Here is a 12,520-nt window from a genome sequence, read left to right on the forward strand (position 1 = left end):
TCTTTTACATTTTCACAAAAATCCACACAGGCACTAAGAAAGACTGACAAAGCTGTTTTATGTCTGAACAATATACTCCAGGTTGGAAACATTCAAACATGATTTTATTTAAATATTAAAGCTTCTCGAGAGTGAACCTTTGGCTACAACCCAATCAGTTCGTTGGGGTTTTAACCTGGAAAAGATACTATTAGGAAGAATTAAAAAGAAAGCTTCATACATTTAGCCCTAGATTAGTAGTAGGAAAAGGATGAGTTTTAATACCAACTCTTATTTATTACCACTTATTGGCTTCTCTGTGCCTTAGTTTTTGTTTTTTAGTTGAAAATTAATCTAATAACCCTCTGATCCTTTTCAGCTTTAATACTTTTTGATGTGCTGCAATATTAAAAATTCTATCCAACACTTTACATCAAACAACATGTGAAACTTCCAAGGACAGAGAGATACGAGATGTATTTTAGGAGAACAATCTCTATATATCACAGCTATTACTCTCGAAATACCCTCATTCTGCACAAATTCGAACAGTACAATTGCAAGTGAAAGCTTGTCTTACCAACTACACTTCAAGTCAAAGTGAGAAACAGACTAGTATTCTCTTCCTGAACCAGTTCAATGCCATTGGTGGCCTTATCAAATTCAAACTTCGTGAAAGAATTGCAAACAGCAAATTCAATGGGAGAAAGTCAACAATTGTAGGTGGCTGTCCCCTACATGGGCATGTTGAAAGAGGGAAGCTAGGAGGTTGGCAATGAATGAATTAGTATAAGTGAACATCCATCCAGGTGGGGTGAGATTAAATGAATATGTCAAACTAGATTTCAGAGGTACTTTGGGGGGTCTAAAATACCTATTTTTTTTTTTTGCCTATAAATGCAACCTAATTGGATCCTAGCAAACTTTCATAATTATTATTATAGAGATCCTTCCTAACAGAAGTTGAGGGTAGTTTTTTTCCTAATGAAATTACACTTTGCACACATTCATTTAGTGCAGTAATGAGTCACAGGGCCATTGTGAGTAGCACGGAGCGGGGTGCCATGGGGACCGGGAGCTCAAGTGTAATCAGGCAGCTGTTACTCAGCTCCCGCCAACTGTTGCCATGAGGGAAGATGGGTCTGAGAATCAGGTTTTATGTGAATTCTCATATTTTCAATAATCACTCACGTTTTTAAAACATTCTGTATACCAAACAAAATCTACTTGAGGGACAAAATAAGGTCTGTGGGCTGCCAGTTCCATCTTTTGATTTGAAGCTTGGAAGCAATTTGATGAGAATTTGGACACTACCAGCTCTAGGTTTTGGAGGAGACCTTTTAGTATCAAAGAATGAACATTCAGTTTTCAAAGATCCAGAACAACTTGTTCTAATGAACACAATTTGAGAAAACAAAAACAAAACCTGTCATCGGTTTTCCCTATTAGGAATATTTTCCTGTTATTACATCGGTTTTCCATGTGATGATGAGTGGTTTCCTGTTATTATTGTTAAAAAAAAATTATAACTAGGAATTTTCCAGGTCTTTTTCTGAGAAAGTGGTAGTTCTCTCAATATTTAGTTTGTGGACAAGAAAGGAGACAGGTAAGGAAAACCTTCAGAAGAAGGGGAACTAACTACAGGAAGAGACCAGGGCACGGAGTGTGAGCCGCAGCAGCCTTTGGGACCACGGATGCCTCTGCATGGCACACCAATCAGAGAAGAACGTCCAAACCAGAACATGCAGAGTTCACTATCTTTTTCTAGATCTAAATAATCCAGCTTTCCCCCAAATGATGAGACTGTGACTCTGGGAATGAGTAGTACTTCGGAGTAGAAAGGCTTAGAGAATAGGTCTAACTGTGCACTCTTTCATTAGAGACTTTCCAAATGCTTTCTTGGTATCAAAATTTGAAGAACCACACGGCAAAGACAGGGAACAAGCTACAGAAAGTTTTTTTCTCTCTCTCATTCTTTGTAGATTACTTTATCAAATTCATTAATTGCCCAGGTTTTGCCTCTGCATTTGAGAAATGAAATGGGCTCGAGGAGGTGTTCTAATGTTGTGTGAGGGCGATGTGTCAACTGTGACTCCACAAAGAACAAAACACTTGACTTTTGTGGGTAGGAAAGATGTGTTTTGAGAGATGTGTTAGGATCAGTTCTGGAAGTTAGATTTCCTACTTGAGCTCATCCCCTTCAAATGTACAGTTTGGGGAGAAAAAGAAAAAGTACCATAAAGTACCTATGCTTATAATAATAAGCATAGGAATCAATGACAAAACAACCACTTCAGACACAGGCAAAATCTAAGGGTAAGGAAGAAGCATGAATATTTCCAACTTGGGACCACACACTTATTTTAATTTTCCTCATTCAGAATGTCCACCAGAGCTTGAAGCAGCCGGTCATCTCTGTGCTTGTAAGGTTTTGTGTTATAGAAAACATCAACATAGTCATTATACAGACTGTCCTCAGAGTTTTTAAGCTGGGAAGGATTGTTCAGCTTTTCCAGGGCTTCGTAGAAGTTTTCATAAGGGATGTTGAGCTTTGCACTTAGGGACTTCTTTGGTGATTGCTTTGGCGGCAAGTTTTTGCTGAAAGCACTCTGTAGGAGTCGCAGCATGGCCTCGGACGGGGCTCCCTCCGCCAGCTCATCCCTTCTGCCTTCCACGTTGCCGCTACTGGGGCTTTGGGACACCAGGAGCTTCTCGTTGGGTTCCTCTTGTTTGGCTTGCTCCTAAAACACAAAATGGCACCCACAAAGGAAAGAAGACTCATTCCTTATGGCCAGGTGAGCTAGCTGCAATGCTAGCACCTGCCCACTGCTGCCCCTGGAGAGGAAAAGTGGGGAGCCCAGAGAACGTGAAGCTGGGGGCACATGGATGTGGGTCTCAGCCCTCACTTGCCTACTTACTGAAGTACTTTTGACAACTGTCTTAATCTCCCTTGATTTCACCTGCCAAGTAGTAACAAGAACACCTCCATTTCTGGTGGTTTTGAAGACTGAATGAGAGAGTACATGTAAGTGCTCAGTATGTGTTAGTTTCCTTCACTTGTCAGTGTGCTATGGTGGAATCCATTTTGGGAAGAAGAGGATATTAAAATATTTAACAACTCTTTACAGAAGACTCCCACCAGCTGCTGTAGTGTGGGAGCAGATTCCTGGAGGTGCCTACTCTGCCAGAACTACCCTTTTAGCCCCTGGGTGGCCAGGGGAGAGACTGAGGTGGTGGGCTGGGGAGGAGGAAACTGCAGAGCTCAGAAGCCGCTCTTGGTCAACTGCTGTGGAAGTATTTCGATGTCCTGGTAGTATCCCTTAAGGAGTATCAGAAGGAGAAACACTCCTAAGGTTAACCCGCTTCCCAGACTGTGAAGAAGAGGCCCTGGGACTCAAGCCCCGGAGGGAAGCCATCATGTAGAATATGAATGGGGCCAGATCTGAGCTGAAGCCTCACCATGGTTAGTTTATAAATTTCTTGAATAAATACTTTTATCTTCCAAAACACCCAGCACAGAGCTAGACCTATTTAGGGCAGGCCATTCTGGAAATTCTGAACACCTGCCTGCGACCTCAGAGGCGCTGTGCTGGAGGCTGAGTAATACATGGATAAAGAAAGTGAGGTTTCTTCCCCCCCACTCATCTGATAGGCAGAAGCCAGCATTGCCTGTAGGCTGAGACCCGGGAATGTGAATGACTTACTTTAGCTATTCTCTCACATGTTCTGGGAGCAATTGTGATTCTATAGCTCCCCTTGGTGTTACCAAGAAATGTCAGTTAAAGAATTAGGAAAGGGAAGCCCATATGATTATGCCACTTGAGCCTAGTTTTCCTTTCTGCAAAATGGACATACTAACGTCTGTCTTTCCTAGTTCATAGGGATTATAGGTTAAACGAGATAATGTGGAAAACGCTTAAAAATTAAGTGTAATGCAAGTATTCGACATATGTGATCATGCATAAAGACAGCTTTCTCTTCAATTTGGTATCTGTCATAAATGGAGAAAATTTGTGTTAGGGGATGTAATAATTTGAATTCATTAATTTTAATTTCTAAATTCTGGATAAAAGAACAAATGAAAAAAATAAGGTTTCATCGTATGGAAAATAAACAGTTTACCACTGCCACTCCTTTTCCTCCCAGTCTGTGTTTGACTTACTCCCTGTCTAGAAGTTAGGTGCAGCTTCACTCACTACATTGTCTACAGTTCAAAAGAGAGCATGCCAAGAACAGAGCCACACAGACCTCCCCTAGATCTGCCATCTTCTCCACCCCTCTCCTGTCATTCTGGACCGTGTTGTAGGATGTGTACACACGAGGCTGGTTCATGTGCTCTGGCTGAGAAGATGTCCCATGCAAAATCAGCTTCCAGTTCACAATCCTTCCTTCATTTTGCATTCTTCCAGACTAATGAAAAAGCATACATATGTTTCTAGTGTGTGTTTTCAATAACACAAAACAAACTCATTCCAAATATCTAAAAAGGATTTCATACTGAAAATCTAATTTTAAGGTTCTATGCATTTCATGTGTAGAGAGCTATGTCAAAAGAAATCATTGGATTCATTCTTGCTATAAAAATCGACAGTTTGTGGGTTCAACAATTTAAAAGCTGATTGCTTCATAATCAAGCATTTAATTAAAAAATCAAAACTCTCTAAATAAATCTTCTTTTCCATACTGGATGTGTTATTGAAAAGCCGACTATACCTTGCATAAATAAAATTATATTTCCCAATTATCAACTTATAGAAACATTTCATTGGGAAAAAAATCAGTCTCTATGCAGTATTATAAATAAACTCCAGTATTAATCAGCCCTTACAAATTATATACTTATGGAAAGAAGAATAATTTTCAGAGACTCAATAATTATGTTATAAATAATATGCTAAAATCTAAAATATTTTTTAAAAATCTAAAAGTGTAGGGTCATATTTAGCAAACTTGAGATAAAATAATCCCATGTTGGTAAATAGGTTTCGTTAGTTTCCTGGTGGCGAAATTGAGTTAAAGGATAGAGTTCACATTCAAGAACAGGACAACCCACTAAGAACATTTTCTTCCTCTATCTATGAGAGCAGGACTTTTTACAACTTCCATTTCTAAACCACAACTTTAGCAGTGTTTAAGAAAAAGCTATCCTTAGACAAAAAGAAAAATGACTATAGAATTTATATTAATTTAATTGACATCTTTAAGAATGTCTTTTTTAGTAATTTCTTTTAAAAAAGTTATCTAGGCATTGAAATCTACACTGCTGATACTTAACTACACTTCCTCTCAGAACTCAAAGCCAAAACGCTATTCTTTTATATTCTCACCTATAGAGAATACTGGAGAAATGATGCAAAACTAAATAATTCATTTATTTTGGCTTTTTGCTCACACGTTTTTGTCCTTTCCTTTTCGTAACTGTGTGTTAAAATTACAGAGGGATGTCAAAGTGTGTTAGTAAAGAGCAAAAGAGAAATGAGAAATGCTTTTTGGTTTGTTTCATGATTAAAACTGGTAAAAAAAAAAAAGAGTCATATTAAATAAGATATTTTGCCTAACATTAAGCTACTTCCAAATAGCCACTGCAGAATAATTGTAAGAATGCCTTCATGAAACTCCAGCAGAGTGTTAAACCAAAGCTGGTCTGAGCATTTGACTGTCTTTGTTAATACAATTATTTTGGTGCCTGAATAGGTCAGGTGGCTGGCTGCATTCGGACATGGAAATCAGGATTCATCCCATAGTCGGTCACATTGTTAATCAGTATATCTTTTTTTCCCTTCTATAGATATGGTTATACAGATCATACAGATCATAATCAATGATCTGTATAACCAAGCCGGCTGGGTTTGAAACACTACCTTTCTCTCTTACTTCTACTAAGGAGTTGTATAGTTCCTTAGGGCCCTAATTAATGACAAAAATCAACCTTAAAAGTGCTTCAAAGTGTTTAAAAGTAAGCTTGTGTTTCTTCATCCTCTCATCTATACTTACCATGTCTGTAATTTGCAAAGTCCAGGTACCTATAGGGTTCTCTCCCCATGTGTGAACAGACATGAAGTCCCAATTCTTAAAGCCATTAGGAGATGTATCCCGCTCTCTTTCAGCCAACAGTACAGTGCTAGTTCCTATTTTCATGCAACAAACACAAGATAATGAATGTTCTAACAGCTCTGATAGTAAGATACTCTGTAACATCTAATAATTGAAAATGAAAGCTGGGAGAAATTAGTCCTAATTTTCCCTTTTAGTGTAAGACCCGGAAAGAGACATTCACAAGGAAAAAAATGATGCTTTTATCTATAGTACTAAGCATACTGCCTGGCATATAATAGAAAATAATATTATTTTCCTCAATGAATATTGTGGAAAAAATCAATAATGAATGAACATGTTGACTAAAAGTTATTGGAATGAGAACTACATTTACAAGTTGGATTAAAGAAGAAAGTCAAAGATCTAAAATACATTTTAGTGGAACTATGATGTTAAAGTGTAAGAGGAAATCTTGAAAATTGAATAGGTGCCTGAATCTATAATCATTTAATTTGTTTAATTAATACATTATCTAGTTATTAATAATTATCATTAATTAAATATTAATTGATCAATGATATATAAATTCAGTGATCTCTTGTCATATAAAAACTACTACTAAGAGTAGCTCTAAAATTTTTCAAGTCCAAACCCTATATAGATCAATAAATAATATTTCTTTCTAAGTGAAACGGTTATGTGAACTGTAGGTCAATGAATGAAAAAAGCATTTTCACTAATATTTCAGGCCAATTCCAAAACATCTAGAAAGCATAACTCCAAAATTAACATAGCCTACTCCAAACCTCTAAAAATTCATATTCTAGAAGAAGATCATAGAGATAGCTCATCTTTCTTCATGTATCTGAATTTAGTCAGTGGAGTCCTACTAAGACGTAAGAGTATTGGAGCAGATCCACCTGGTTGGATTGTGGTTTATGGTTCACAGCCCTTTCCCATCCACTATCTCATCTGAATTAGCACCCTCTCAGGAAAGGGCAAAAGTCTAGATATCCTATCATATGGCCTTATTCATATTATTATGGCCAATTTTTTAGTCTTCTCAACCTTTTCTTACAGATCAGAATTTCCAGTTTTCAATTGACTCCTTGGATATTGCAGATATATCTATTAGTTTCATTAATTAATTATCAGAGTAACTTTCACTAATATATTACCTAAAAGAAAAGAAGGATAGATCAGTAACCTGGAAAAGCGAACCCAGTTTTAAAAATGCGTGACTCCAGGAAAGTTTATTAATTGGTATTATTTGAATGGGCCTCACTCACTCTCAGCTTATCTAAGGACCGGTGGGAATGAGCAGCACAGAGGAAGATCTAATACCAAGAAAAAGTAAAAGTAAGCATGGTTTTTTTAAGATTTGCAAATATCTATTAGTCCTATAAATAAAAACAATCAGTGATTTGAAATCATTCAATTTACACTTAAAAATTTAAACAAATGATTTAGAAGAATTTTGTTTTCCTTCATTTACCAGCTGCAGAAGTAAGTGTGACATGAAGGTCTCCTCTCCGGGAATACTCAATTGTTGCTTCAAATTGCACGTGCTCCAGGGACTTGATAGCGTTTTCTTGGCCTTCACAAGCTCTTGTTGGAATTTCAATGATAACTTCTCCATTAGCTTTCAGGGCTCTAAATACATTCAATACAGAGCGTTGAATAAAGTATATGTCTTCTTCCTTGCAGATTACACACACACACACACACACACACACACACACACACATATATATATATGTATATATATATATACACATATCAGTCCTGACTAGATACTCAGCTAAGCTTGTTGCCATTCCCTGTTACGAGTAGAACTCAATTCAGGATTCAGTATAAATTAATTTTAGTGCATAAGAAAATAGTAAGGAACACAAATACCTAAATACAATGCTATTTGTTGTGGAATTGAATACAGGTAGCTGTGTTTTGGACCCAGCAAAGTTTCTTTTAAGAAAAAATGATTTTGTATATAAGGCCTTCCTAAAGCATGCCCCTAAGCCTCCTACCCACCCTCAGGTATTTTGTGTAAGTGAGTCTTCAGTATTATTAGGTTGTCTTGATAAAAATAACAAAACACACACTGGGCACAGTGGCTTGTGCCTGTGGTCCCAGCTACTTGGGAGGCCGAGATAGTAGGATTGCTTGGGACCTGGAGTTCAAGATCAGCCTGAGCAACACAGCAAGATGCTGTCTCAAAAGAAAGAAAGAGAATCAGAGAGAGAGAGAGAGAGAGAATGAAAGAGAGAAAGGGAAAGAAAGAAAGAAACATAGCAAATTTTGCTTCTGTGGCTGGATGTGGTGTACCAGAGGTGGTCTATGTAAAAGCAGCATGATAAAGGATTCTTCACGGAAGAAAAGTCATGAGTCACATAGCACTGTGGCACGAAGCAAGGCTATTTTAAAAGTAAGTCTTGGGTAATACTGGTTGGCAAGTACTGCATTTCATCAATCCTAAGATGAATTTTTAGAAATAGTTTAACATTGAATTTTAAATGAATCTTAAAACTGATGGTTGGTCATAGCTTACTTGGCAATGTTTTTCTTACATAAACAGTGGTGCACCTTGGACTTAATGCTATGTGGTAGGTGGGCTGCAAGAGGAAAATGCAAATATGCTAGCATGAGTTATAGCTCTTTGGTCTCTCAGTGATTCTCCATGGAGACCCACAGAGAACACTGGCAACCTCTGTCTCCATCTACTTCAGAACAGTAGGTGAGAAAAAAAGTAGGCAGAGTGACAAACACTGTAATCAAATTGTGCCATGGGCAAATGTTTGCTTAAGATTCCTGAAGACATTTACCTGGGCTCAAAGTCATTGTCCTTTACGACACACTCTTTCTTCTCAGGCACACTGCTCCAGGTCCTGGGATCAGCTAAATCCACCAGAGCTTTGGCATTTAGCAAGCCAAATCCAAATCGACTGTTCACCATCAAGCCTGCTCCATTCTTTTTCCATCCAGGGTTATTGGCCAGTGGGTCATACTCAGAGGTCCAGACAACCAGGTGCTGCATATCTCGCCAGGTGAGATTTGGGCTGGAGGGGAAGTTGACCCAAAGTATCTTTCAGGGACAAAATGAAGTTTCTTTACAAAACCAAGTGCTAACAATAAGCATCTCCATTCAGGGATTATGAAGGGCCTTTTGCAATTGTACTTATATTGTTCTAGTATCTATTACTATTGGTATATCTTTTCATTCAAAATTCAAAATACAGTACTGAAAACTTCTCACATATAAGTTAAGCTTTTACTATGAATAAAATTCAACCCTCGGCATTATAGAAGTGTAAACTTTGTCCCTGATTTCTAGTTACATTTAACTGGAGCAAAAATTTTAAATGACAACACTTCTTTGGACCTTCCGGTCTTATGCTGCCCATGAAAAGCCTTAGCACTTTCGGCATCATGAACCCACAGATGAGGCCTTGACTTCCTTCGTAGGAAGAACTACATTTTAAAGACACTGGCTGGCTACCTACTTGTAAACACGCTTTACTTTTTTTCTTTATATGTCAAAATTGTCAAGAAACTCTTAGCTATGTGAGCTCACTCTTGCAAGGCACCATGCTAAATACGTGGGAATATTCAAGGAGGTGATTCTTTACACTTTTACAATCCATTAAAAATAAGTCTTTTTATAGCCATAATATATCTGTTGGATGCTGGATTCATAGCTTAATGTATTGAGGGAGTTTAGAGGAGAAAAAATTCCCATGGAATGAAAAGATCTAGGGAGCCTTTGCTGGGGAGAAATATTTGAGCTAAACTTTGAAGGGTGGGTAGAATGTTGAGAGGTGCAGATAGAGAAGAGGGCATGAGGCCCCTGGAGCAAAAGCACCAGGGTGGGACAGTACAGGTGCAGCCAGGTGACAGTCTGGTTTGCTGGACCAGGGAAGGGACAATGAGGAATACTGAGCCAGAGTGATGAGAATCTTGAATGCTGGAAAGGGAGCTTATACTTTATCCATTGGGCAATGGGAATCATCAAGGATTTTTGAGAAAGGAAATGGTAAAATCAAAAGCGTTTTTAGTAAGATTAATTGAGCAACAATATAAAGATGAATTGGAGATGTAAGGCATTGTTGGATGTATTATAATATGATGAGGCCTCCCTATTTAAAATTTCAGTTCTCCCCATGTGCTCCCGAGCTGTCTTATCCTGCTATAGATGTATATGTATTTTCTTCTTCCATGTCATTTATCACCTCCTAACATACTAGGGAACTCATTTGTATTGTGTAATATTAACGTCTGTCACCCTTGTTTGCATCTAGCCATGAGAAGCGGTGAGATCTTTGCCTATCTTGTTCTCTGATGTGAGCCAAGCACCCAGAAGAAAGCTAGGCACAGGGTATGTGCTCAGTAAATATTGCTTGGTTCAATAATTGAATGTGCCTACGTGTAACTAGCCCCAAATATGATTTTAAAGCTTATTGCTATTAGTCATTAGTCAGATTCTTTCATAATCTCGAGCTTTTCCTTGACTTTGAGACCTGCCTTGTTCCCATGAAAGCAATTAAACATTATTTAATAAGTAAATGCCCAAGTATTTACTACTTAAGCTTCCTATCTTATCATTAGGTTGGAGAACAATTGTCAGGGGAATCTGCCTTCTCTCCAGAGCTCATAGTGTGCTGGTTAAACAATCCCCTGGTGACAAGAAAGAGGCAGTGTACATTCCTAAATACTGGGGAGTCTCTCTGGTAGTTAAAAACCTGGGTGTGGGTGGGCCACATGGGGTGGGGGCAGCTGCCCTCCCCACACAGATAGGGTGCAGAGCTGTGCATCGCAGCATCGCAGCCTCGGAGGGGTGTTGCAGTCCAGGCCTCAGGACCACTCCTCCCCACCCCCTGCAATGCTCTTCCAATATTTACATTTCTATGTCTCTTTGAGGTGTTGAGCAGAGGTCTTAAGACATCTCTGCCTAGGCATCCTTAGGGAGGGAGGAGGGGGAAGCATGAAGACACCTTTCCCTACTCTGACTCAATACTATCCCCAGCCTTTGCCCTCACTACTCCCCGCCCCCACTCTCCACCCCAGAGTCCATAAAACTGCCAGAGTCTTTTGTTCAGGGCTCACTGGACAGTGAGACAGCCCTCGTGTCTGTGCTGAGCCACATGCCTTTCCATGGGGGAAAATGGAACAGGGCAAGCTGGTATTTTCTCTGGTTTTAGACTCTTCCTTTATCCTAGCAGTAAGTGATTAAAGGCTTAACTGTTTCATTTTTGGCTTGTTGCTTTAATGAGCTACTCTAACACCTGACAGCTCAGCTCAGCTCCTGACAACATATCACTTCCCCCCAGAGTGTGGCCGTGGCCGATGGAGGCCTTAGGAGGACTCCACTTCAGGGGTTCTCTGGGTCCCAAGTCGCTTGCATCATGATCACCTGGCATATTTGTAAATAATAAAAATTCCTGAGCCCCACCCCAACCCCACTCATCAAAATATCTGAGGGTAGGGCATGATTTTTGTACTTATGATTGGGAAAAAAAACCCTGTCTAGCCAGTTCTATATTACAGTGAAATAATAGGAGTTGGTAGAAAGGTTGCAAGCATATGACCAATCTAGACAATTATAAATCATTTCAAATCATGGGGTCAGAATATGGAGCAATAGAAAGCACATTTTAACTGTATTCTACCTCCAAAGTACTGTGTGACCTTAAACAAGTCTCTTTATCTCTCTGGGCCTGAGCTGACTCATGTATAACACAAGAGGATTGATACGACAATTTCCAGAAGTCCTTATTATTCAGCCCTTCTATCTGCCTATTATCAGAAATAGCTCTTTGTAGACCTTGTTTCCTTTTTGGCCAGCCCACATTCAGGAATCATTAACTGAGCAGAAATGGCTATTTTCTCAATGTAGAAACTAAGTCTGTCCTACAGACCATTTTATTGGAGTGCTTGCTTCCTTCTGGTCTTTTAAAAGGATTTAGGTAAAAGCCTCTTATCAAGGTGTTCAATGGGCAGCACCAGTTTCCCATATGGATGATGAGTGTACACAGGTGTGCCTATCAAGGTAGGGTGAGGAAGGGTACTGAGGAGGCGTAAGGCCAGGTGCTGATAATCATGCTAATCATATACAAAACGTACACTTTCTATATTTCAATAGTAGAGCACTTATTTTATATTTAGTTGCAGGTTTCATTTTTTTAATTTTCTTTTATCTAGTCTTTGCAAAATATTCAAGGAGCTTCATTGTCATACAATTAGGAAAATTAAAACTATTTTCCTAACAGAGTTATTCTTCACTTGCATGCTTGCATTTCATAAATGAAAACGAGCTGCTAACAATAGTACAACTCATTCCTGACAGCCTCCCTTTGTTAATTAGTGCTCAACAGCATCCGCAATAATTAAATTTTTTAGAACTGCATTGGGTTGCTAAACAAAGCTATGTTTATAAAAAATAAAGGTTATGGAATTAAACACTGAAATTAAACATTGCTTCCAATTAGAAGAGATGTAGGTAAAGTCATCT

General features: G+C 38.7%; 1 protein-coding gene across 1 annotated transcript in view; it reads right to left on the reverse strand.

The window, feature by feature from the left end:
- Window positions 1-1,460: 1,460 nt before the first annotated feature.
- The window catches only part of PCSK1 (proprotein convertase subtilisin/kexin type 1), a 38,684-nt gene continuing 27,624 nt past the window's right edge, over window positions 1,461-12,520 (reverse strand). The window contains exons 10-14 of the mRNA XM_045566573.1: window positions 8,838-9,071; window positions 7,511-7,668; window positions 5,974-6,107; window positions 4,228-4,389; window positions 1,461-2,720 (exon numbers count right to left, since the gene is read on the reverse strand). Of these exons, the coding sequence (XP_045422529.1) occupies window positions 2,343-2,720; window positions 4,228-4,389; window positions 5,974-6,107; window positions 7,511-7,668; window positions 8,838-9,071 (1,066 nt within the window). The 3' untranslated portion in view covers window positions 1,461-2,342. The remainder of the gene's footprint in view (window positions 2,721-4,227; window positions 4,390-5,973; window positions 6,108-7,510; window positions 7,669-8,837; window positions 9,072-12,520) is intronic.

This window comes from Lemur catta, chromosome 12 (genome assembly GCF_020740605.2).
Source record: "Lemur catta isolate mLemCat1 chromosome 12, mLemCat1.pri, whole genome shotgun sequence".
NCBI lineage: Eukaryota > Metazoa > Chordata > Mammalia > Primates > Lemuridae > Lemur > Lemur catta.